This window comes from Prosopis cineraria, unplaced genomic scaffold, assembly GCF_029017545.1.
Source record: "Prosopis cineraria cultivar Desert tree isolate PC_DT_omini unplaced genomic scaffold, ASM2901754v1 PC9, whole genome shotgun sequence".
Classification (NCBI taxonomy): domain Eukaryota; kingdom Viridiplantae; phylum Streptophyta; class Magnoliopsida; order Fabales; family Fabaceae; genus Prosopis; species Prosopis cineraria.
The window spans coordinates 30,211,307-30,236,947 of record NW_026555340.1 but is presented as its reverse complement, the minus strand read 5'-3'; the positions used below and the strand labels follow the sequence as shown (position 1 = coordinate 30,236,947).

The window sequence follows — 25,641 nt, the reverse complement described above, 5'->3', positions numbered from 1 at the left end:
AATTACATAATGTCCCTTTTAAAAAAATTGATAACTTTAAATCTTAAAAATAAATACAATTTTTAAAATTCTTTTAAATTAATTTTATTTAACTAAACTATAGGGCATTCACACCACAGAACCAAAATAACCTTGTCCCATGTTCCATTTCAAAAAATGAATAGAATTAAATTTTTGTTTCGCGTTTTTATCCATCTTATTTTGTTTGAAATTGGAATGTTTCGGTAAAGTGGGCAAAATGTAAAAGAGAGATATGAATAAAAATGTTTATCACATTACACAACTTTTTAAGTCCAAAATTAAAATAACACAAATATATAAATTTAATCATCGAGTTAACAAACTATAATTTTATATGAAAAACACAATTATAGATTAAAATTAAGTACACAACAATCACAAATAACTTTTAAGCTACAAGTGCAATAACAACAAAATTATTGAGTTACATAACTTAAATAAATTAGTTAGACACGACATCAAATTATTGGCTCTTTCTTTTTAACTGAGATATTTAAAACTACTACATATAAATGAAATATATATGTATATTATCAATGAAGAATATATACACAAGATTAATAAACTATTTCATGTTAATATAAAATAATATCAATATGTACTCCATCCGTTAAAAAGCATTTTTTAAGGAGTAGATGTTAAAAATTATAAGATATTTTTAATCTTTTAAAGTATAATTATTATCTTTTTTAAAAATATCCATATTAATAATGAATTTATATTTATTGTGGAGTGTTTATTAAGAAAATATGAAAAAATAAAGTTAATTAAAAAATAAATAATTATTTTATTAAAAGATAAAATTTAATTAAAAATATTTTATATTTTTAAATAAAGAGAGTATATTATATTTAGGCGGGATATCCTAAAAGTGATCCTAGCCTTGTGCCGTCTTGAACTTTTCTTGTGGTGACATTTTTTAAGGTATTGGAATAAACTTGTAGTGACATGGAGATGAGAACGTACATGAGCACTCTTAAATCAGAGTCCTAAAACAGTTTTTTCTGACAAAAATTGTTACAGAGATGTTTATTGATTAGATTGTTAAAATTTTCATATAAGATAAAGGTAAATTAAAAGGTAAAATGTCATTTTAATTTGATGGTGTTTCTTTTGGTATCCGAATCTCCATCATTTTCTTGATAAGTGAGTACATCCCATGTGACTTTTGCCCGACACGCAAGTAATTAATGTAACTTCCATTCCACTCATCGATCATTAACTAGCTGAATTAAAACTTTAAACTTTCACCATTTCAGCATGATAGTAGGAAATAGGAATGATGCTCAGGCAACGAAAGAAGAAAGAAGAAGAAGACATCACTGGGAATGAGTGACGGAGTTGGACTAAATTGCGGCATTTTATTGCAAAAGCATTAATTGCATTGTCGAGTCAAGGAATTTGATCTCGATTCTGCTTTGGTGCTCCACGTCACCAAAAGCGAAGCTCGGCAACCACGACGCCGTTTTTTCCCGCCGCCAAATTATAGTTGTCCATTTGAGGTAGAAAAACAAGTCAGGACAGTTGTCAGTTTAACATATACTCCAGGATTCCGCAAGCGGTGTCGTTTTGACGAGGTCTTCCCCGCTGACCACCCCGCGACTCGAAAGAGCTCCCCGTTTCTCCCTCCTCCCGCAGTTGGTCCTATTTTTCTTCGATTTTCTCGAGAAAATATAGCGTCGAGGAAATCTCGGTCTTTCTCCACGCTGTTACGCAGAGTAAAGGGCGTTTTCACTTGTATATACATAGCATAAAGTGATGGATCGGAAGAGAACTGCAAGTCCGGTGTACACGAGGCAGTGGAGCGGTGGTTCCAGTAGCACCGGCTCATCATCTCCGGCTATGTCGCCGGCTCATCCTCAGTCACGTCTTGGTCCATCTTCCACCGGCCTCTCGACCATCAAGCGGACGCAGAACGTAGCCGCCAAAGCAGCTGCACAGCGTCTGGCTCAGGTCATGGCGTCTCAGACGGCCGATGAGGACGAAGAAGATGATGATCTCGGGTTTCGGTACAGTGCTCCGACGCCTCCAGCCGTTACTTCTTACTCTAGCAACTTAAATAATAACAAGAATGGTGTTATCCCTGCTATCCCTCCGATTTCGCTCGCAAGACCTAACAGATCTCCCTCCCCTGCGGTAATTCTGGCAACAAATGTTTCTCGAGGCGTCGTTTCCGATGCGTTGATGATTTTATTTTGCTGAATTCGGTCTTTGCATTATGGATAACGAAATTGGACGAGGGCGATTTCTTTAAATTTGTTTGTTGGACTCTGGAAAGCGAAACTGGGCGGGGAAATTTTTATTTTGACTATTTGGCTTACTGATGCATGACCTGAATATATTCTTTCTTCTCCCCCCCCCCCCCGAATTATACATATTGAAAATTGGCAGTGTGTGGCTTTCTTCACTAGGTGTCATGGTGCTCCTAATTAGCTAATAAGAGTTTTATCTTTTTATTAGTTAGGTCGGAACTTTGTAGAGCATGCTCAGTCAGTTCGTTCAACTTCAGCTGGCAGACCAGCAGTGTCTGCTCGCACGACAACGTTGGTACCTCCCAGCAAATCCACAATTAGAACGCCAATGGCCATACCTCCTATCGATCCTCCGTCCAATCGAAATAGAGATCACAAAAGGTAGAGATATGTCCGCTGTTTATAATGAGTTATATAATTTTTTGAGATTTGAATGCTTGTTGGGAATGAGTTAAAACTATTCAACAAAAGCATCATAAATATGAAGGACAAATCATGTGATTCTCGTGCATGTTTGTTATTCTGTGGATGACGTGTGCCTCTATGAACTTTTTATCCTTGGACAATGATTTTAGGTTATCATCGGATATTGGGCAACTTAACCCAAAAGGCATCGGAGATACGCGTGAAGCTTCTGCACTCCGTGATGAAGTACAGTATACATGCAATAACTTAGTCTCCATGGTTAACTTTGATGATTCTTATATAGGCAAATATGGCTCTTGAACTGTATTTTTGGTAGATTGTTTATTACAATCTTTAAACGATTGATGCTGAAGCTGTTTCATTGATACTACAGCTTGATATGCTACAAGAAGAAAATGAGGTTATGTTGGACAAGGTTTGCTCCTTCATTCCAGAAAATACTTGGCTTTCTAGTTTATATTCGTGTCACGAGGTGTTGAAGTATGTGCCTTACTATATTTACAGCTAAGACGTGCAGAAGAAAGGCGTGAAGAAGCAGAGGCAAGAGCTAGGGAACTTGAAAAACAGGTGACTTATTCTAGATGCTAACTAAATATTGAAAAGTAGCTTAATGCTATACTATCAATATCCGATTTTGAATATTTACTCTACTTCACAAGGAACACTGTGCATCTAGACAAGGAATGAAGTTTGAACTAGTTAAAAGTATGCTTAATACATATTGTTTTTCCGCATGCTGATTCTTAAGTGTTCTATTGTCTTTGTCCTATTTGATTTTAATCTTGGTAGGTTGCCTCTCTTGGAGAAGGTGTATCTCTGGAAGCCAAGTTGCTGAGCAGGTAAATTTTTTTTTCAAATCTCTTTATTCTTTGTTGGCTCCACTTGAGATTTTAATTTCTGTGAGGTGAATATGCAGGAAGGAAGCTGCTCTGCGACAAAGAGAGGTATTCTTAATGAATAAAATTTAAATATGCAAGAAATGATTATTATTATTATTTGCTTTGATCAAAGCTGCTTCATAAGCCACTTTGTGAGCTCTCCTTTGTTCTGATCTTGCATTATCTGGTAGCACTTTTATGCAATTTATGTGAAGGGGCCAGAGTCATATTCAGTTATGCAGATAGTTTTGTAATGTTAATTTTATAGCAAGTGCTATTTCCAATTTGAGTTTTTTGTTCATATTGTGGAATTTGAATAAGAAGGTCATCGATGCATGCAATTTAGACCCTCCCAAAAAGAGTCAAAAACGAGAAGATTCATCAGTGGCTCAGTGAGCTTCTTTCAAACAATTTACTTGAGTAACCAATATTTTTGCCCCAGGCTGCTCTCAAGGCTGCACAGCAAACAAGGGATGGAAAAGATGGTGAAATTGCTGCCCTTCGTGTGGAAATTAAGGTATTTTTTTACTGGCTGTGCACTGTTTCTTGTTAAAATTGTAATATACTTGCTGTAGTCAAGTGTTTTCTGGTCTAGAAGACTGTAATCTCTTTATTGTCTTTATCAGAATCTAAAAGATGATGCTGCAACAGCTGTCGAGCAACAGCGAGAAGCAGAATCTGAAGCAAAGGCTCTTCGTACGATGACTCAGAGAATGATTTTGACCCAGGAAGAAATGGTTTGTATTTTTCTCTATGAAAGGAGTATTAGTGACTTATTCACTTTTGTTTATCTGTCTTCCTACATTTCCTGTCTTTTTTTAGGAGGAAGTTGTGTTGAAGAGGTGTTGGCTTGCTCGCTATTGGGGTCTTGCTGTAAAATATGGTAATGAAATTCTTATGTTATTGCATTCTCTTGTCTGCTTTACAACCAAAAAAAAAAAAAACTTAAATCAAGGGTTCAATCCTTTTATCTGAGATTGTTTATTTACAAAATCTTGATGATCAATGTTTTGAAAAATTCCTTGTGCCTGTTGGTATTAAAGTACTAGTGATTCTAAGGGATGTTTCTTCCTCACTTTGTAGGAATTTGTGCTGATGTAGCACAGTCCAAGCATGAACATTGGTCTTCTGTTGCTCCTCTTCCTTTTGAAGTTGTCATTTCTGCCGGACAAAAGGCTAAGGAGGAATCTTGGAACAAAAGTGAGTAGACTCTTAAAATTTTAATTCGACTTGTTTTCTCTCCTATATTAGCTAAATTGAAGTCTAATTAAATTGCATCATCCAGGTGCTGATGATCCAGATAGGAGCAAAGTTGTTCGTGACTTGAGTGATCTCACAGGGGAAGGAAATATTGAGAGCATGCTTTCAGTCGAAATGGGTTTAAGAGAACTTGCTTCTCTAAAGGTTCTCTGATAACATCATTGAAGTCAATGCTTAGTTCGTTTTTTTTTTTAATATTTAAAACTATCATTTGGATATCTTAGATACTATGCATATTTTTAAGCCAATTACTTTCTCAAAACATGGATTCTAAGTAACCATAAATTTCTATCGTGTTCTGTTTGGTTGAAATTTGATTTCCTTTCTGTCTTTCAGATTTTTTTGGGGCGTACTAGTCTTCCTTTTCCTTTTCATTGAATTCATTTTGATAAAAATCTTTACTTTAGGTTGAGGATGCTGTTGTGCTTGCATTAGCCCAGCACAGACGCCCAAATTTGGTTCGGCATTCCATTTTAGGTATCTTAATTTATTCATCCTCTTATTTAATTGTCAATTTTTTTAATATTTAATTTAATTTGGTTTCCGAGATCTATTCAGTTATTCATTATCTCAGGCAATCCTGTGCCATATTCTACTGTTCTTTTTTCCATTTTCTGTTCATTCTTTGTTCTGCATTTTCTCTGAGTTTAGGCTTTACTGTAGTTTTATTAACTACTAATGTTTAGATCTTGATTGTAAGCTGGTAACCATGATCCTTTAATGATTCTAAATCTTCTGGGATTGAAAGATGAACACGTCAACACGGTCAAGACTGTAATAATCTAAGACGTAAAGATTCTACTAGGACTTGTGGAGACGTTAGGCTATGCGTGTTGGAATGACACACAACCAGTCCAAACCCTATCAATAAAATAAAATGTGTATAGAACCTCCTTAAGTTGTTTAGACCTACCAACTATGCTTAAATCAGTTATTTTTCTAAAGAAAAACGTGGATATTAGAGATGAATATGGTGACACGGTACAACAGCGACTACAACAAGAACCCTTGTGTTGCTAAATGAGGTTGGCTGTATTGATTGTATGACATTATACAGTCACTATCAACAACTAATTCTAAAAGCTTGGTGGGGTCGGCTACATAAATTGCACGATGCTATTATACTTTATTATCAGCCAAGCTTTTTAAAAATATTATTAATTGAGAGATCTCATTGTTGTTGTTGTTGTATCAACAACTAATTCATCAAGTATATCATGACATACTGAGGGTATGAAAGAAAGAAATGTTGATAAAAAGGGACAGAAAAAATGTGGTTGAATAACGTGTATATTTACCTGATCATAATATGGTTGGATAATGTGTATATTTCTTATTTTTCTTTCCAGATTCCAAATCACCTGGTGACCCCAAATTTGTGGAAGCATTTGGTAAGAAATAAGTTGTCAGTCCTCACCTTAGTGTTTAATTTGACGGGCTTTTACTTTTCTAAAAGTTAAAGAGAATATATTAGACATCTGTGCTTTTATCATCTATGGTTCATACGTCATATGTCAATTAGATATTCTATTGCAGAGGAAATTACTATCCCTTCCTTTGGGCAAATTACACAACTCTCTTCTCTATTTATAAGAATGCTAGTGAATAGTGATTATGAATATATATTTAACACAATGTCATTATTGAAATTAAGCACTATTAATTATAATCTTTAAATTGGTTCACCTTAGAATATTATTTTGTGAGATGGTTTTTGTTTTTAATAATTATTTAATTAATTTAATTTCATTGTCAAATGATTTTACAGTTGGTTAAATTTAGAAAAGTAACTTCTATATTAGTCAAATATATATTTAATACTTCTTATTTGATATTGGTAATAGATGAGGCCATTTTTGTCAAAAATAAATATAATTGTTGCTTATGGGGTTGATGTGGGTGAGGCAAGTGTTACTGTTACACAGTTTCAGGTTTGTTGAGAAAGGTACGTGTATAAAAAAACAAAGGAGAGGGACATGTAATTTGGACATCTTTTGAGGGAGGGGAGAGTAATTTAACCCTTTCTGATCTTTACATAAAGTTTCTTGTTCTTTTAGTTGCATGCCTGGCAGATGATTCAGTCAGTCTGATGATTTTCTGTCATGCTGTTTCGTACAGAATTATGCAAAGAGGAGGCAGAAGATGTTCTTTTTAAAGAGGTCAGTTCCTTGCTCTTGGCCCAAGTTCTGTGGAATTGTTACTTGCGCACCCATACAATGTTATAGCACATTCCCCTCGTCCCATTCCCATATTTAGTATATAGAAAGGATGAGAATGTCCAGTATTACAGCCTACAGGGGCATACGCATTGATATGACAAAATTTGCAATAATTTATTTTGAGATATCAGTTTTTATTTTTTTATTTTTTCCCCCCTTCTTTTCAAGACAGATCTATCGATTAAGAAATTCAGTTTATTGTTTCGTTGTGTGTTTATCCATTAAAATTGATCCTGTGAAACGAATACTTAAAATGGAGGTTCCCACGGAAGCTCTGGTTTTGGCCTGATTTCATGGTGGAGTTAGATTCAAAGAATTGTTTGTGAAATATGGCTTGCGCGTATAACTTATTACATCCAATTTATAAATTCTAAATATTTGCAGGCATGGCTAACTTATTTTTGGAGAAGAGCCTTAGTTCATGGTGTAGAAGAGGATATTGCTGAAGAGCGGCTTCAGTTTTGGATTACCCGCAGTGGTCAGTCAACAACTTCACATGATGCTGTTGATGGTAAGCCTTATCAATATTATCATCTAGTTGTGAAGAGAGCAAATTGTGAGTGGAATTAAAAGGAAGTAGTTCTGTGACTTTGTCCTTTTTTAAATCGTGTGAATTGGCCAAATGTTGTGGAATGAAGGCCCTGCACATATTACAGTGTGGTACTAGAAAGTCATGCTGGATTATGTTTAAATTAAAATTTTTGCTCAGGTTCTTAAACTGGTTTATAAAAGGCATGCCTAGCAAATCTGATATGGTTGTTAGGTTAGGCATGCACTTATGAATTGTCTGCTGTTCATCGCCTTTTACATTCTTGCCTTTTCATTGCATATTGTAGTTAATGAGTGAAAAAGCATGCTGTATCATTCTTGCAGAAAATGCTATCAGGCAACTACTTCCTTTGCTGGTTTGACCTAAACCTGGAGTACACTTTAAAATGTATTGATCGTTTTCTTTCCCCTGGTGCTAGACACTAAAATTGGTAGCTATACCTTTTTTTTTTTGGGAGAATTTCAGTTAAGGATTATGGTAGTTACCTAATTACTGTTGAGTCCAAAAAAATTTTGAAATTTCAGTTTAGTTCAAAGGGAAAAAAGTTAAAAGAATTTTAACAGTGAAAAGGTTAAAATACCTTTCATTTGTCACATAGAATCACTGGTTAATTTTCTCACTTCATCTGTTAATTTACCAATCTCACTTCACATCTGTTTATTAATAAATTAGTGATATTAGTTGTTAATTTACTAACTTTACTTATTAATTTATTAACATTAGCTGTAAATTACAAGACTTGTTAGCAATATATAAATGATGTTAGTAAATTATAAAACTTGTTAATAATTTATAACTGATGTTTGTAAATTAATAAGTAAAGATAACAATTTAATAATTAATGTTGCTGTTATGATTGGATAATTGATGTCAAATCTTATATAATTATTGACATGCCAATGGATGTAATTTGTAATTCGTATTAGTAAATTAATAAGTAGAATAAAAAAAATTAACAACCAGTAATTCTTAATAAGTGAAAAATATTTTGGTCTTTTTATTGTCGAAATTCTTTTGATTTCTTTTCCCAGGACTGAACTAAAATTTCATGATTTTTTTAGACCCACTTGTAATTAAATAGCTATCGTGATCCTTAATTGAAATTCTCCTTTTTTTTTGTCCTTTAAAGAAATTGAACTGGTGTTAGCAAAATTTTTTTTGCATTTATTACAAGTTATCACACTTGATACTGATCGATCAATGGAAAGGACCATCACGCCAGTACCATCTGGAAACACATGCATAGCTTGGGTATTATTTAGATTTCCCTGTATTAAAATATATCGGGGACCATAATTTATCCTACTTGTGCAACGGAGTCCAACGAAAAAACATAACTGCTGATATTGGTTGCTGGATTGCTGACTATTTATGAAATCTACGGGCAGTGGAATTTTACTTATTTTGGCTACGTTTGTCATGCTCCAATTTAAACTCAAATGGATGGGTTAAAGATGTTCTTATATTTGTTTATGAACTTGTAAGTTCACTTCATTGTTTATGACAGTCGAGCGAGGCTTGTTTGAGCTGAGAAAGCTGGGGATAGAACAGCAGCTCTGGGAAGCATCTCGAAAAGAAATTGATCAGCTTCCAGGATCCACAGTTGCTAATCATAAGCCTGCTGCGGAGCCGGAAGCCTCATGGTGATTTTGGTAGCTTTTATTTGTTGATTGATTCTTTTTTCCATATGTATATGCGTTTTGCCACCTGCTTCCTGCACACTGTTGTCACTCACCTTTATATTTGGATCGCATACAAAGAAAGCAAGAACGGGTACATTACAAGAGAGACGTTGCTGATTGTATTTTTGAAACTGAATATATATTATGATTCTTTTTGTTTAATTTTGCGCTTCTAGAAGTCCAATCAGTTTGTTGTGCGATGAAAATTTCACAAGTTTGTTGTATATTGAAAAAAAAAATCACAAGTATGGCAGCCGGCGGCCGGCGGCCATTATTGTTTTTCCGGTTTAATGTATTTGTGTGTTCCGTTAGTCTAAGTTATCTTGGTATCAACTTCCTACCTGGACAGATTTTTTTTTTTTTTTTCCAACCTAGAAATGAAACAGCAAATTGGACAATATAATCACAATTTTTCACTTAAAGTGCTTTATGGTGCTGAACTGCAATCGCTGCGTTTCCTAAATAATAACCTTTGAAAAACTAAAATTTCCTTGCAATTTTTAATTTGAGCTGGAAAGTACCAACAAATATAATCATGAAAGGACATTTTTGGCTATTCGAAGGAGGGGGGCTCGCGCGTTTTTTTCTTTTGATCGAGAGAAAAGGGAAGAAACCTACGTAGGGTTTTGAACGTGAATTTGAATAGCGTGTAATTCTCTGGCCTAAGGATGCTCAGACCTGGATCCTACTCCAGAATCATGGATCACGCATGTAATGGAACGGTCCTACGCTAGTTGTGAATGGTGAGCTGCAGTGAACTGGTGACCCTGCAGTCTAGCCCCGTCTTCCTTTTATAGCTTTTTTATGCTCCCAATCTTATAGGTTGACGAATTAGATTTGTTTGTCGCCAGGGAAAAAAAGCCGAATTACACACACACACACACACACACATCCCTTCTCATTTCCAGCTCTACACTCTCTTTCTTTTGTCGAAAGAAAAACCCATTCATTGAGAACAAAAAAAAAAAAAAATTTGGCACATTTATTCGTATTTCTCAATTAAAATATTTAAGTAGGTAATTTTTATTAAGCACTACAAGGTAGATCTAACATTTAATTAGAAGGCAGCCATATACTTGTAGTGATGTCAGAATCGTGCATCGCAAAGCACGAACCGTCTCAGCATTCATACTGTGCTTCACAAGTGGATATATTATGGAACCCTCTCCCAGGCACTAGCAATAACAATTAACAATAATGATGATGAAATGCCAATTAATTAATAGAAGAACCCATGCCTTTAGGCCTCAAAATTCATAAGGAGCGTGACTGTGGGCGCTGCAGAAAATCTGGATATATACTCAGTTGGTAATGGTATGGTATGGTATGGTGCTGAATCACGCGCGGTTTTGTTTATGTTAAAAGTTAAGCCCTTTTAGCAAGCCAACCAACCCCATTGAAATGGACATCACACTACTGTTAGTGGCTACTCGCATTGCAACCCCTTGATCATGAAAAGCAGGGATGCTTCCTTATTTTATTACTAAAAGCGGATCACCTTTTCTCCACTCTCCTTTTTCTAATTCGTCTATCTTGAACGAGGCCCTCTCCGCATAAAAGATGGTTTGCAAAAGAAACCAAAAAGGCATCCCCTCTGCTCCTCTCACAAGCTTCCAAAAGCAAGCTTAGTATACGCTTCTCTATCACTCTCCCTCACATTTTCCAACCCTGATGCTCTCTCTTTCTCTAAACTTAAAACCGCTCGTCCCTTTTGTCATCATGGGGTAAATAAGATCTTTACCTTCAGAAATTATTTCATGCTCTAATCTTTCGTTTTTTATTATCATAATTATTTCTTCTTCTTCTTCTCTCTCTGTTTTTTTTTTTTTTGCAAATTTGTTTCCTTGCACATTAACTCTTGAATGACTACTATGTTTGCATCAACGGATAGTATTTAGTAGTAAATCCTAGGCACAGGATACTGACGTCGGCAATGGATTTTATTTTGTTTGTTTTCCTTTATTACATGATTTTTTGAAAAATTGGCTAGAGCAAAACAAAACATCTTGTCAGACGAAGAAGAATGCCAAGAAGGAAAAAAAAAAAAAAAAAGAGAAGATGCCTATTCGTCGTTCCAGAATTGAAATTTGGGTACAAGGGGGCAATATCATATGGAAGAGAATAAAGAGGGATACCAAGAAATCAGTGAGAGTAGTGCAGCTAATGATGAAAAACCTGAAGCCCTTTTGAAAAAGCTTGCAGCGTAGGGTCCATTCATCTGCTTTCCCACTCCTTTGAGCAGCACATACAACAACAGAACCCACCATACAATATCCTCAGATTTGTCCTCTTCTTGTTTGTTTGTTGGTTGGTTTATCCGCACTCTTTCATCTCAAACTTTTCCTTCTCATCCTCAAGCCACGAAAAAAATCACACCCTACCTACACTTTTATATACAAATCTATCTTCATACGGTTAGACACAGGGTGGTCCATTTACAATAGTAAATGAATGATATGAGAATGACGTCTGGTTTTCTTCAGATTGGGTCCATGGGAATGAAAGCCCGAACATAAGCATCCATAAATTGGGGTATTTGGTGACAAGAACAGAGTTAAATACAGCTATTATGTGGAAGGTGTGAACTGTAAAAGTGATGATCAGTGAGTGGCGTGGAGGGGCTTGAAGGCACTGTGGGGAACATGTGCCTCCATTCGCATCTCCATGTGGTTCTGATGTGAGTTTGTCCGCTAAAGCAAATTGAGTTTTGTTGCGTACTCTCTGGTGGCTGTGTTCAACATTTTAAGTCCTCGCCCCATCAATTATTGACGTCAATGCACTTGTCTATCATTCACCCTAGCCTTGTAATTTGATTTATAAGCATTGAATATTGAATAATGCGGTTAATCTTCATGCAAATGTTATATTTCCAGATATATATTTAATTTTTACACTGATTATATACATACACGCATATTTACAGGAAAAAAAGCTTAGGTTAATATGAATTTTTATTTTTAAAGTTTACATGGTTTTTGAAGAAAAGTTTATGGAAATCCATAGTATTGTGAATTTTACTACGGTTACATAACATTTTATTCTCTTTTGTTAAAAAAAATTGAATTAATTTTAAGTGCATGTAAAACAACAAGCACTGTGAAAATTATGTTTAGTCCTCCTTAGCCGATGGATTTGTATATATTTTAAAATAGAAATAATATTATTATAATTTATTTTTTTTTGTTTCAGAAAAAATATAAATTTGGAAATAAAAAAATATATGTAAGTTTTACATGTATATTCCTTGAAAATAAAAGGAAGAGTAATGTTTGTATGAATTATCCCAACAAAATTCAAATATGAAAAATATTAAAGCACACAGAAAGAGCCGGCCACCTTGAAAATACTAATATACTTTTTAATAAGATTAGATAGATCCTAAAGTTATAAGCTTTTTTGTATCATGGGACAAAAGGGTTTTCTTAGAAGAAAAGAAGCAAAGGTGTCACACCATAATTATTGAAATAGAAAAGGCTTTTCACAAGTGGTCAAAGAGAAGAAGTCCATCCCAACATAAGAACGGAAAGAAAAGTCTTTAACCACCACGAGCAAAAAGTTAATTAAGAGGTGGGAACTAAATTTTCACTAAAAGCCTCCGCATTTGGTTCTTTTAGAAGCACTATGTTGTGGTCCTACAGAAAACCTTGACCACATATCATATTCAATTCTCAGGCATTAAAGATTCTTTGAATGAAAGTAAATAAAAGAAGGGAAACTGGGAAGGTCTTTTATATATAAATGAACAATAAAAATTTCCTAAGGTCAATGAAGCAATTGAGTAACCTTTAGATTTGTCAAGCGTACCTGACAAGTCACTAATGTATTTCAATTTTTAAAATACAGGGAAGTAGGATCGCTCTATTTTGCTTGGAATCTTCACACTGAACCCACTGTCAGTAAGCAGATCTTACTCGTACTTGTAGAACAAGAAAAGTTGATCAATCAAACAAATTTTTTGGAAAATCGCAAATATAACTGTCCATCTCTCTTTACACCCTCCATTCCGAGATCCTATCAAGTATCAAGTACTCTTTCTCTCTCTCACAGGCGCAGTGTTTTTAATACAACATCCAGCTTCACATTTTAAAAATCCTTTTAAGTAGCCATTTTGAGTTTTGACACATTTTCTGAGGAAAGAAAAGCTAATGCTGTAAAGCCATTTTCAAAGGAAGACATATTCCCCCCTGTTTTGTGTAGTCAAAGGGGATACAAGGTATTTGCTTATAAAAAAAGGGGGATACAAGGTAACTGTGGTTGGTGCATCAGCAGGGGAAAAAAGCACATATGAAAAAAAATGGATCTATGCTCCGTAATTCTGAGAATATTTTCAGGATCCTTCAGTGGCAGCGGCAGCTTATACCTCATTTCGTTTTCATATCACCAACTTGCATGCTGACTCAGCCTGCCTTCCTCAGTATATTTTTTTAAAAAAATTGCATAAAAAAGTATAGAGTTAAACACTAAATAATTACTATGTTTAATGAAATTCAGGGACAATTTTGCTATAATCAAGAAAAAATAATGATGGATGTGGACAAACAGAGTAACAGACCCAGCACACGGGACATACCTCTCTCACATCTCTTTCCACACCAATTTCACCATTTTCAGGCCTGCAACCAAAAAGCTAAAACTATAATGATAATCAGAATAGAGAAGGTCCAGCCACCTAGAACTGGCCCCCACACTCTCACTGCTATTTTAAATACTTCAAGTCAAGTCTCAACCCAATGCCCCTGCTTCTCGCTGCTATTTTAAATACTTCGTCTGATCTCTTGCTTTGTCGCCTATTTCCCTCACTTTCTCCTCTCTTCTTTCGTGAAACAATGGACTTCACAGCATCGAATACCATAGCTATGGCTCTAGTGTTGCTTCATTTGAGCTTAAGTATGCCCGTCTTCTCTCTCTCGTCTCACCCAGATAGGATTCTACGGCTTCCCGGACAACCCCACGTACGTTTCCAACATTACTCAGGATATGTCACGGTTGATGACAAGAAACATAAAGCTTTGTTCTACTACTTTGTTGAATCCGAAACTTATCCTGCTTCTAAGCCTCTTGTTCTTTGGCTCAATGGAGGTCGGGAATCTCTCAGATGACCAGAATTTTTAATTGAAAAATGTTCAGACAATGTGTGAGTGAGCTGATTCCTCTTTTACGCAGGACCTGGCTGCTCTTCACTTGGGGTTGGAGCATTCTCTGAAAATGGACCCTTTAGACCAAATGGTGAAGTTCTGATTGAGAATGATTACAGCTGGAACAAAGGTACTCTGTTATGGTATCCCATTTTTCATTTTGACGGAAAGATGGGCCAAAATTATTTCATTTTCTCATCGGGTTGCTTTATTTGGTGTTTTAGAGGCAAACATGCTATATTTGGAGACACCAATTGGTGTGGGATTTTCTTATGCTAAAGACGGATCTTACATGACAGTGGACGATAAGGAAACTGGTATCTTCTTCAGCTAATGTTAATTACTTTAGAAACCTTTTCCCGTCTTTTGGCACAATTAAGGTTTCTCTGTAGAAAAGCTCCTTTTCTAATCTTAGCATCTGTGGACAAAGGCACATTCAGTATGAAAAGTTAGAGAGACAAGACAGTGTTTAATGACGAAATTCCTCTCAACTTTTTCTTTGGCGCTTTCCATTATTATTTTTCCTGTTAATCCCAATGGTAGCATTAGAAATTATGTACTATTTATTTCAAGAATACAGTCCTAGTGTACTCGAAACAGTCATTATTTTGTCATCTGAAGCAGTGTTCTTGATTTCTTTAGCCAGGGACAATCTCATGTTTCTGAAGCTCTGGCTCAACAAGTTCCCTCAATACAGGCAGAGAGATTTGTTTCTTACTGGGGAAAGTTACGCAGGTACCTCTGTTACTTCCAACGATCATTTTTGGAATTCTAATTCCAATTTCCAAATGTTTTCTTAACATTTTTCTTTCTCAATATTAGGGCATTATGTTCCTCAACTTGCAAAACTCATGATTGACCTTAACAAGAAGGAAAAGATATTTAACCTTAAAGGCATAGCTGTAAGTAACATAGGCTTGAACTATTTGGACTTGAAACTTGGACAACGCTAATGCGAAAATGGTTATTTGTTTTTGCAGTTGGGTAATCCGGTTCTAGAATACGCCACAGACTTCAACTCAAGGGCCGAATTCTTCTGGTCTCATGGATTGATATCAGATTCAACGTACAAAATGTTCACCAGAGAGTGTAATTATTCTCGGTACGTTAGCGAGTACTACAGAGACTCAGTCTCGCCTCTTTGTTCAAAGGTCATGAGCCAAGTAAGCACAGAAACGAGTAAATTCGTGGACAAATACGATGTGACGCTTGATGTCTGCATTTCCTCAGTTCTATCACAGACCAAGGTCATCTGTCCTCAAACACAAGTGAGTCTTCTCTCCCACACTTTCTCTGCAAACTGGCTTGTTCACTATGATTTAAGATTTAGCCTTTTTTGTTTTCACAGCAAACAAGTGAGAGGATAGACGTATGCGTTGATGATAAAGTTACAAATTACTTGAACCGAAGGGATGTTCAGGAGGCACTTCATGCCAAACTTGTTGGAGTTCGAAAGTGGGATGTCTGCAGCAAGTAATCTCTTTAATTTCTCAGCTAAAAATCTTGCCTTGGTTTTCACTTTTCTAATAAATACATGATTCAATATGCTCATTCAACAGCATCCTGGACTACGATATGCTCAACCTGGAAGTAGCTACACTCCCTCTTGTTGGGTCACTGGTCAAAGCTGGAGTTCAGGTCTTAATTTACAGGTAACTAAAAATAACTGCTCTTTCTTTTCTTCTTACAGATCTTGTCGTACGCTTTACAGCTAAACATGATCATGTCTTTCATTTTGTGACTACAGTGGAGATCAAGATTCTGTAATTCCACTAACTGGTAGCCGTACCTTGGTTCAGAAACTAGCAAGGCAATTGGCACTGAATACTACTGTTCCTTACAGAGTATGGTTCGAAGGTCAACAGGTACATACTTGAGTTTCAATCAAGAGACGTTTGGTTCATTGTTATCCCACATTTTATGATACTATAAACTGATATTATGATTCCACTATGCTCTTTATTACGCACATTTTGTACTCAACACAAAGCAAAACTAATGCATAAGTTAACACTATGGGGTTAGGTTGGAGGGTGGACTCAAGTTTATGGGGATAATAAGCTGGCATTTGCAACCATAAGAGGTGCTTCCCATGAAGCTCCTTTTTCGCAGCCTGAGAGATCGCTGACGCTGTTCAAGTCATTCTTGGAAGGCAGGCCTCTACCTGCTGATATTTTGTGACACTCTGTTAATGTTTAAGTGTTTCTCTGATCTTAAGCTTGAGATTGTAATTAAGGCAGTCGTTTCATAGTTATTAATTATTACCAAGTAATGTGTTAACTGTGCAGTATGTCAAAGCAAGAATGTAAAGAAGTGAGTTTTTCTTCTTCACTTTCCTCCTCCAATAGGCGTTATGTGTTGTTACAAGGGCTTGCTTGTTTGCTTGTTGGGCTGTCACATGTAATAATGCATCGTTCAGACAAAATAACGTGATATCATTTTCTCCCTTCCGCGCACATAATCAATCAAATTGTTGTAAATTCATTTGAAACTTGTATGATTTAGAAGTTGGAAATTTACAAATTTTCTAGGCAGAATATTAGTATCTCTTAAAGAATTTAATATTTAACAAGAATTTAGAGAGATTGGATATTTATTAAAACAAGAACTTCACTTGTTAATTGTTAATATTTACTTATTAGAAATTTTTTTATTAAATTGCTTCCAGATCCTTTACTGCTATTCTCCCAATTTTTTATAACTACGATGCTTGAAGTTTGATGGTAGTAATCCTTTGCTTTTGTGAATGTATATACAAGACTTCGGCTTTTATCAGGACGATCATGAAGCTGAACTGTGCATTAGTCATTGTATATCTACGTCAGTATCAGTAGAAGATTGGTATGAAGCTTCAAGTCAGACCTCAGAATCTCCAAGCACAATCAGTGTCAAATGCAAAGGGAATAACGTGCCATCCATGACAGAACATGGAGGGGACTAGTTATATCATTTGGAATATGAAACATGTTATAACACTTGTCCTCCATCAAGCACGCTCCCAAGAAATAGTATAAAACATGCTCTGGATTCTGATCTCTGAACACTCCAAAAGTGAAGAACCTCACTCATCTTCATCCAAGAGTCACCTTCAGGTGACTATTTCTGGCTTTCATATGTATCGTACGCACACGAGCTCTCTGCTTCCAGCCACACCTTTGATTGTGCTTTCCCTTTCTGCCATCAACTGTTACATACAACATTTTTCTGTTTTCTTCAATCTTTTTGAAAGACATCTCACTTTCACTTTGTAGAACTGTCCATCAGCTTATCCCTTTTAGCCTTCGTACTCTGTTCGCGTCTAATATTACACATGCGTTGTTGCTTAAAGTTGGTGATGAAATGCTAGAGAATAGATAATTGAATGAAGACAATTTTTTCCAAGATAATGCATATGCATACATTGTTATTGGCTTACCATTATTACCTTACTTTGGGATACAATTTTTTTTTTTATTTTGCACTATAGGAAGCAATCATATTAGAGATACCATCAAGCATTAAAATTCAAATATATCTTTCAATGAAAATTCAAATTTTGATTATTTTTGGCTAGACTCAATTCCCATTAATTTTGGCAAACAAATTTTGAATCTATGCCATCCCACTCCAAAGGCTTAACCCAAAATACAAACTTCCCCATCTATTCACCACCCACCGACTTTTTTGGCCAACCCACCCACCGACTTTGCATCCTTTCCCTGCAGAAAGAAGCATTAACATTAGCTCAACATATTACCTAAGATAAGGAAGCTACAAACTCCTGTGAAAATTTAAATTAATTCATGCAATTAAAAATATTATTTAATTCTAATACTTATATATGAAGTTAAAAAATTTAGATTAAAATATTTTCACCATTAATCCTTACTCCATTTTTTCTCTAATTTAATAATGTTATCATTTATTTAAGGGCAACTTAAAAAATATATCATAAATATTTTTTGAAATTTATTATTTTGTTTATAAAAAACAAGACATCGTATAAAGTTCTGTTTATATTAATATTTCGAATTTGATTGCTATTCATAATACAAAGCTTAGATATACATCATTTGAGATCGTCATCGTCCTAGACGAAATTAAAAGCTTTTAATTAGTTCAGCCCTGAACTTCAGGGTGTTACTGCTAAATCCAAACCTTGCATTGTGAATAGTGGACGTATTCATTTCGGAGGAGCGAAAATCTTACCGATTCTTGCTCTACCTCGTGGTCTCTAAATTTAAATTGAGCCAACTTTTTTGGCTTCTATTCCGTGCAATATTCTCATCTCTCACCATCAAATCGACTGTGTGTGCAGCAAATGCCAAAAAGAGCAAAAGCAGGTTTACACCGGCCACCTTAACCTTCCCTTTCATCTATGACTGGCTATACAAAGATACGTAAAGAGAAGCAACAATGACGACGCCAATGATATATATAATCACATGAATGTAGCTTGAGCATATCACATCGATCAATTAAATACCATCATCCTGCCTGTAATGTGATTCTGTATCGTCTTTTGCTTATCATGTGCGGGATTTGCAGGGCAGTGACGAAGAAGAGGAGCCTAAGATCACATTTCCTCTTGACGCTTCCGATCGGGTCTGCATCTCACTCAGCTGACTTCGATTCTCCAACATCTACGGCCCCCCTTCCTTTTCTTTTTTGGGCTTATACGAAGCATCCCACTCCAATGGACACATCAGATACAACACGAAAGTTTAAATCAATTTGAATACACTGTATTTTGTTGCTTTGTTGAATTCGTGACGTGTCTTGTCACGTATCTGTGCTTTTGCACGTCTACGCTTCTTTAAATTTGGAGCTCACATGGTTTTTTTTTTTTTGGGGTGGGGGGGGGGTGGTTTGTGTTGGGGCAATGCAGGTGCTGTTTATGTTGGGAGATATCACGTCAGGGCCTGCCATTAGCTTCACCGAATGGCTGGACTTGGTCCGCAAAAGAACCGCCATGTATCGCTCCTCTGGCTCGCCCCACCGCCATACGAGGCCACTTGACACTATGCCTGCTTCTAGGTTACTCTCTTTCTTCCTAATTCCCCTCCCCTTGCTCATTACATATTTTCTGTAGTGTTATATTGTGAGTTTCTGTTTCTTTAATATACATTTTATCAGGTAATCGTGATCATAAAATTTGTTTTCACTGATACATGGAAGTAAACAGAACTACTTGATAATGCCTTCTATTTTGTATTGTTTCTTTCGACAAACAAATCAGCTTCCAGCTACTACTTTCGAATGGAGTGATTTTTTTTTTTTTTTTTTTTTGGGGGGGGGTGTGGTGAGGTGCATGCAGCCAAGGTACTGTCTCCAGGCCTATTTATAAAAAACAAGTTATTATAAATAGGCCCTGAGGCAGTACAAGTGTAATGTTTTTTCAAAAGTGACCTTGTTATGCTAATCTCTTTGCTCAGCCCTGGAGAAGCAAAATGTGATACCCTTCATGAGGAAACAACAGAAATCAATTTGTCAGAAAGGCTTGGTAAAGCTGCCATGCTGGATGTTGAATCAAGCTCCTCTTCCTGGGATAGGCTATCTTCAGTGCATCATGTTGAATACAGCAGCAGCAATGACTATTCTGAGGACGACATGAACAAACCTCTTGAGGTTCGTCATCTTCTATACTGGTTTATGTGCAAAACTAGGTATATAGAGGCCAAAATGCGTGCTTCATATCGATATCCTTTTCCAACCTTTCATTCAGCTTCATTTATTCAAGTATAACTCGATCCTACTATTTTTACCTTAACCCAGCGTGACATATATTGGGAGAGTATGATTCTGAACATGTTCGTAACTGTTCAAATTATAATAGAAGCTTTGTTCAATATTTCCACCAGGTGCTTAAGTGTTTGGCATTAATGCCTACCCTTTTATTTATCCACGTGTCAGCAGCATTTTCAATAAATATGATTACGTTTTGGGAAAATATCATATTGACCTTTTTTCGAAATTCCAAATTAGAGAAAAAAATGTGTGAACTTTTTAATATCTTAATTTCTACCTCAATTTCTCCTCAGTTGCGTGCGCGTAGGTAACTGTACATTCTGGGGGAGTTGTCTTCTTCGCCTTTTTCCGTCACTTTGGAAATGATGATACTCTTCCAAAGGAGGCAGCAGCTGTTATAAAGATATCATCAACAAGAATGGCAACACAATCTGAACGTCTTGATTGTGAATTTGCCAAGTGGTTGGGAGTTCGAACCCCACAGGTGTGCCCTTGACTTCATCAGCACACCTCAGCTATCAGGCCATACCAGATTCATTCTCTTCTATTACTTGGAAAATGCAGGGTAGAGTGATTCATAATACTAGTCTTGAATGGCTCCAAATAAAGGATGCAGCAGAAAATGCAAGAGCTGCAGCTGATTCTGAAGGAGATGAAGCTGGTAACATGACATGCACAGAGCTTTTGGAAGCACTTGAGCTGAGCCGATGCCTCTTTTTTATGGGGTATGATCCAAATCTGGGTACAGTTAGGTCTCATAATGTAACCATGTAAATATTTTTGCTTACTTTGCCTATTTCATTCATTCTAGCATAAAGGGAGTAGGCGTGGCTAATTTGTCACTTGCAGAGTTTTTCACTTAATTTCAATACACCCGATGTACAGGAATGTTTTACAGAGTATTGGCGTGCCTACTGTTAATCTTTGATATAGATGGATTCTTCTCATTTAGAAAAATCTTATTTATTTGTCTGATGGAGAAAATTTCTTTCTTGGTAGTTGTGTTTGCCCCTCTTGTTCAGATATGAGTTGATATTGAATGACAACGTTTTCTGGGAATCACCAAGAAATAATTAACTGTTTCTTCTGCACTCTTCTGCGTGTCCGTGTGAAATATAGGTGGAGATTAGTTTACAGGACTACAGTTAGTGAAACGAAACTGTTTTGTTGATAGGATGTTCTTGTGCTGACATTACAATTCATGAAGTTCACATAGCTAAACCAAATCCACCATGGCTATTTCCTGGGAAATCAATACTGAGCTAACATGATGTCCTTTAATCTCTTCTTCAAGATAACTTTAAACTGGTTGTTCTAAGGATTCAGCATCTTCTTGCAGCTATGTGCATGGGTCACCTTTACTTGAAAGTTCTAGTGCATTCGAGTACCAAGAGTCAGTAGAAAGAACATCAGCAGCTCTTGGCAAGGTGTTGATGCTAGACCTTGTTATCCGAAATGAAGATAGGCTCCCCTGCCGTGAGCTTAGATGGCGTGGGAATTCTGCAAATTTGTTGTTGACTGAAAAGGTTATCTCTGCGAATACTGATACACTAGAGGAAGCTTTTGATTCTGCAATGCATCTATATAGACCAAGGGTGATCAGGACACTTCAAAAAGAAAGAAGGTCAACTTCATCAGATAGCAGATTGAGTTCTCATAACCCTGGACTGGTATCACAGGTTTCTGATATTTCAGAGATGGCCGAATCACCAAGATTGTCTAACATAAGCCTTCAAAGCTACACATCAAGTGAAGCACTCTTTACTGACTTAAACATTGTGGCTATTGATTCTGGTGTTCCCCGCCGACCCCCTGCTGGTAAACGTGCAATAGATCAAGCTATTTATCCTAAACTGGTTGAGTTAGTGCTCAATAGTTCTGAGTTTGCCTCCAACCTCTTGCATGATATAACTGGAGGTAAATTAGGATCTCCTTTGCCAGAAGTCCCAAATTCAACAACTGATGTTCATTCAAATGACATGACATCAGCAGTTCATGCATTCCGTACTGGTTTTCGTGCCGCTCTTAGGGATCTGCAGGGATTTCATATCTTCCTATTAACACTTCACCAGAAGCTTGATAGCTCGTTAAGATCATTTATGAACATTATGAGCAAATTATCAACGGGGGAATTTGACAAATATGATTCATTGGTTTCACCTGACACCACTTCACAGGCAGCTGGAGGTGGTAACTGTTCCTCTCCATCAAGTAAAGAGAGATCTGTTAATGATAACCTTCCAGATTGTGATTCAGAACTACAGAAAACATATCAAAGGGCATCCTGTTCTGGCAGTAGAGATGATTCTGAATTTTCTGCCTTGACGAGAGAGGGTTGGCATGGAAAGTTTTGTAAAGGAAGCGGGGAACCACTACGAAGTCTCCGCTTGACGGCGAAGCTCCGTGACTTCCATAAGTTTGCAAAGGTTGGTATTGTTAGTATCAACCTTGTATGCTAGTCCCATGGTTGTGGTATTGCTGGAAGAATTGTCTAAATGTTTGGTTTGATGGTATTTTTCAGTATATCGTAAACAAGCGGTCAAATTTTTACCCAAAAAATGGAAGAAGCAAGCAGTCAATGGCGTATTTGTTTCTCTATTCATTATGAGACTTTTTTATTTCAATTCTATTAACACAAAATTGACTCCAGCGGACAATGCTTATGATTCTGACCAGGAAATGCTTTCATTGGTTTCTTAAGAAAAAGTACGGATTTTGATGAATCAGATGAAGTGGTTTTTTTTTTTTTTTTTGTTTTGTTTTGTTTTGTTTAGGAAACAAGTGGATTAACCCATTCAGTTTATGTCTGATTTCTCGTTGTTCATATGTTGTACTTATGTTATACTGGAAGGTCTCCAATGATTAAAACATTGGGAAATGTGGAAACGTAGGCTTGAAAGCCAGCAGCAAGCAAACGCTCCAAAGCTGCAGACAGCTTGAAAGCAAAAGGGCCCAACTGTTTTCAGTTAAATTTTTGCCAGCAATTTCTTCTCCTGTTGCTTGTGTTCAACCATCCTTTGTCTCAGTAATTGGTTGATAAGAAAGTAACATTGTAAACTAGCTCTGTATTTTCCATATGGAACATCGTTTTTACCTTGTATTTTACACCCTATCATAATTTCCAGGTCGATGCAGAGTCTAACAGAGAATTAGAACAGTGGAATGAAATGCTTAAAAATGATGCTGTCAGGCTGTGCCAGGAAAACAATTTCAATACAGGATTTTTTGAGGGTAGTGATAATTACTGTGTCATTGATGCTTACGAACTGAAGGTTTCTATCTTCCACTTTGACCCTACCTAACAAAATATTTTGGGATTCTTTTCATTCACACAAAGGATCTGCCCCTGTTACATTCAGGTCAGACTTGAGCATATTCTTGAGCGAATTGCATTGATATCTGAGGCTGCAAATTCAGAGAAGCCATCCCGTGTTGCAAATAATCTGTTCATAGGTGGAGCACTCGCTGCAAGGTCTTTGTACACACTTCAACAATTGGGAATCACACATATTATGTGTTTGTGCACGAATGAAATAGGACAATCAGATTCTCAATTTCCTGATCTATTTGCATACAAAAATTTCTTCGTAAGTCATGTTATTTTCTCTTTTCTTTTCCAACTATTCTCTCTTTCTTATTTGCGTAAGCTTAGCCTAATTTCTCTCAGTAGTCACAATCATTCTAAATTTTGATTCCCATGTCTGATAAAGTACCTGGACTCCAAGTCTTTGGCATAGCTATATGCTAAAAAATTTTCTACTTGCTAAGGCCAGCTTCGGCATTTTTTTTTTGGCTTAATCATGGGATATATGTACTTCTCAATTTGGTTTACTACTTTGTTTTTCATGTCTGTAAAATCCTATTCTGTTTAATGAGATATCCAACATACAGTATTTTTTCCAGGAATATGTATTCATATAATTTCTGTTTGCTCTCCCACTTGAACAGGTATGCGATGACGAAGATTCTAACATTAATAGCATATTTGAAGAAGCTTGTGATCTAATAAGTTATGTTGAGGAAGCAGGTCATAGAATTTTAGTCCATTGCTTTGAAGGGAAAAGCAGAAGCGTTACATTGGTCCTTGCTTACTTAATGCTCAGGAAGTAAGTCAGAATATAGATTCTACATCGTTTATTAAAAACTGATACTAACATTGCTATGGCCTATGGAGCCAGCAGTTAGGTACTGATTTTTAAAGATGAGTTAAATAATTTTTTTATTAGACGAAATTAGTGCCAGAATCAGAAAATACCAACATTAATAAACCAAAGCAGAATCTCCAATACAAAGGCAAAAGGAATTCAAGTATTCTGACTGAGACTTCCCTACATCTATCTATGAAGCAAACTGCATAACTGATCAAATAAACGCCTGACCACCATTGGAAAATGACTACATGCTGAAAGCAATCCTGGTTAAGGGGTAAGACCTAAGACCTCACTCTCCCGTTGTTTTGATCAAGCGCTGTTGGTCACATGGGTCCTATCACCAATCCATTAAAACCAATTAAATCGGTGCCTTTGTTGTTAAAAGTAACCGGACTAAGCTTACTAAAGGACCAAGTATATTACCAGGTAGAAATTTTTTTTTTTTTTTTTGCCACTGAATTTTATTGAGATGAAAGGAATTGATAATTATCTTATTTATAGTCATCAATAATCAATAATTGTGAGAGAAGTACAGGTAGTGACTTCTGGTGGAGTTTTGAAACTGAAGCCTTTGTGATGCAGGAAATGCACCTTACTTGAAGCATGGAATGCAATGAAACGGGTCCACCGGCGAGCTCAGCCGAACGATGGTTTTGCGAAGATCTTAATGGAACTGGATCAGAAACTGCATGGAAAAATGTCCATGGTGTGGCAGCAAAGGAAACCGACGATGAAAATTTGCCCTATCTGTGGAAAGAATGTAGGACTAAGCAGCAGTTCTCTTAAGCTGCATCTGCAGAAATCGCACAGAAGACTATCATCAGGGAGTGTAGATAGTGGCATGAAAATGGAGATTGAGAAAGCTTTGGCAGCTTTGAAGATTAGTCGTGGTGGAAGCGTCAGCCCTAAACAGAGGCAGTCTCATTCAATTATGGATGAACGGAGACCGTAGCTTCTATCTTTTCACTGTTTTTCCGGCTCATTCAGTTGTCAATCAACGATAATTGATACCCCCATGTTGTGACATAATTTGATGCTCTCTCTTCGTATTCTTCTTTGTAAGATGCAGGAAAATGGGAAATAAAAAGCTTCTCCAAATGAGTTTGATATTTCCTGAACCTTTCGTGCATTAACCGAGTAGAATGTTTATCCTAGGTCAATCTCTTATCCTTAGAAAATTTTCCTCCACTAACAAGTTTTTCCGAAAAACTTCATTGTTTTTCATTTATTCTGGTGTGGATGGCAGGCTTATATTTTTGATTTCATTCAGTCATTAATAACTTAATTATTTTTAAATAATAGTAAATAGAAATAACGCTAGTAAGGAATGGGGCATCAAT

At 36.3% G+C, this 25,641-nt stretch overlaps 3 protein-coding genes across 9 annotated transcripts; all 3 read left to right on the top strand.

The window, feature by feature from the left end:
- The first annotated feature begins 1,561 nt into the window (after positions 1-1,561).
- On the top strand, positions 1,562-9,450 carry LOC129320206 (coiled-coil domain-containing protein SCD2-like). 2 transcript variants are annotated; one of them, XM_054965498.1, is made up of 17 exons: positions 1,562-2,157; positions 2,482-2,654; positions 2,849-2,924; positions 3,073-3,114; positions 3,204-3,266; positions 3,489-3,538; positions 3,616-3,643; positions 4,020-4,094; positions 4,204-4,314; positions 4,400-4,460; positions 4,661-4,777; positions 4,863-4,981; positions 5,245-5,314; positions 6,187-6,228; positions 6,956-6,996; positions 7,441-7,567; positions 9,114-9,450. In XM_054965498.1, exons 1-17 carry the CDS (start codon positions 1,780-1,782, stop codon positions 9,251-9,253), a joined length of 1,713 nt encoding a protein of 570 aa, XP_054821473.1. In that variant the 5' UTR covers positions 1,562-1,779; the 3' UTR covers positions 9,254-9,450. The 2 variants fall into 2 exon arrangements, with proteins under 2 accessions (XP_054821473.1, XP_054821475.1); XM_054965500.1 differs by having other exon boundaries at positions 2,019-2,157; positions 2,486-2,654.
- Positions 9,451-14,038: 4,588 nt separating this feature from the next.
- LOC129320256 (serine carboxypeptidase-like 45) lies at positions 14,039-16,856 on the top strand. The gene is made up of 10 exons (XM_054965604.1): positions 14,039-14,367; positions 14,452-14,553; positions 14,648-14,740; positions 15,066-15,158; positions 15,246-15,325; positions 15,404-15,691; positions 15,772-15,896; positions 15,983-16,075; positions 16,171-16,288; positions 16,449-16,856. The coding sequence occupies exons 1-10, from the start codon at positions 14,115-14,117 to the stop codon at positions 16,602-16,604; spliced, it is 1,401 nt and encodes a 466-aa protein (XP_054821579.1). The 5' UTR covers positions 14,039-14,114; the 3' UTR covers positions 16,605-16,856.
- Positions 16,599-25,419, top strand: LOC129320255 (dual specificity protein phosphatase PHS1-like). 6 transcript variants are annotated; one of them, XM_054965597.1, is made up of 12 exons: positions 16,599-16,736; positions 17,183-17,515; positions 18,951-19,007; positions 19,291-19,439; positions 19,838-20,030; positions 20,458-20,634; positions 20,715-20,875; positions 21,490-22,576; positions 23,276-23,422; positions 23,510-23,737; positions 24,099-24,256; positions 24,884-25,419. In XM_054965597.1, the coding sequence occupies exons 2-12, from the start codon at positions 17,441-17,443 to the stop codon at positions 25,251-25,253; spliced, it is 2,802 nt and encodes a 933-aa protein (XP_054821572.1). In that variant the 5' UTR covers positions 16,599-16,736; positions 17,183-17,440; the 3' UTR covers positions 25,254-25,419. The 6 variants fall into 6 exon arrangements, with proteins under 6 accessions (XP_054821572.1, XP_054821577.1, XP_054821578.1 ...); XM_054965602.1 differs by lacking the exon at positions 23,276-23,422; XM_054965603.1 differs by lacking the exon at positions 24,099-24,256 and having other exon boundaries at positions 24,884-25,052.
- The last annotated feature ends 222 nt before the right edge of the window (positions 25,420-25,641 follow it).

Coding starts and splice junctions, on each gene's coding strand:
- LOC129320206 (XM_054965498.1), top strand. CDS start 1,780: ATGGATCGGAAGAGAACTGCAAGTCCGGTGTACACGAGGCAGTGGAGC. Junction 3,115..3,203: donor ATGAGGTTATGTTGGACAAG/GTTTGCTCCTTC, acceptor CTATATTTACAG/CTAAGACGTGCAGAAGAAAG. Junction 4,982..5,244: donor GAGAACTTGCTTCTCTAAAG/GTTCTCTGATAA, acceptor TCTTTACTTTAG/GTTGAGGATGCTGTTGTGCT.
- LOC129320256 (XM_054965604.1), top strand. CDS start 14,115: ATGGACTTCACAGCATCGAATACCATAGCTATGGCTCTAGTGTTGCTT. Junction 15,159..15,245: donor TACTGGGGAAAGTTACGCAG/GTACCTCTGTTA, acceptor TCTCAATATTAG/GGCATTATGTTCCTCAACTT. Junction 16,289..16,448: donor TATGGTTCGAAGGTCAACAG/GTACATACTTGA, acceptor CTATGGGGTTAG/GTTGGAGGGTGGACTCAAGT.
- LOC129320255 (XM_054965597.1), top strand. CDS start 17,441: ATGCTCTGGATTCTGATCTCTGAACACTCCAAAAGTGAAGAACCTCAC. Junction 17,516..18,950: donor CATCCAAGAGTCACCTTCAG/GTGACTATTTCT, acceptor CGGGATTTGCAG/GGCAGTGACGAAGAAGAGGA. Junction 20,031..20,457: donor ACATGAACAAACCTCTTGAG/GTTCGTCATCTT, acceptor GCGTGCGCGTAG/GTAACTGTACATTCTGGGGG.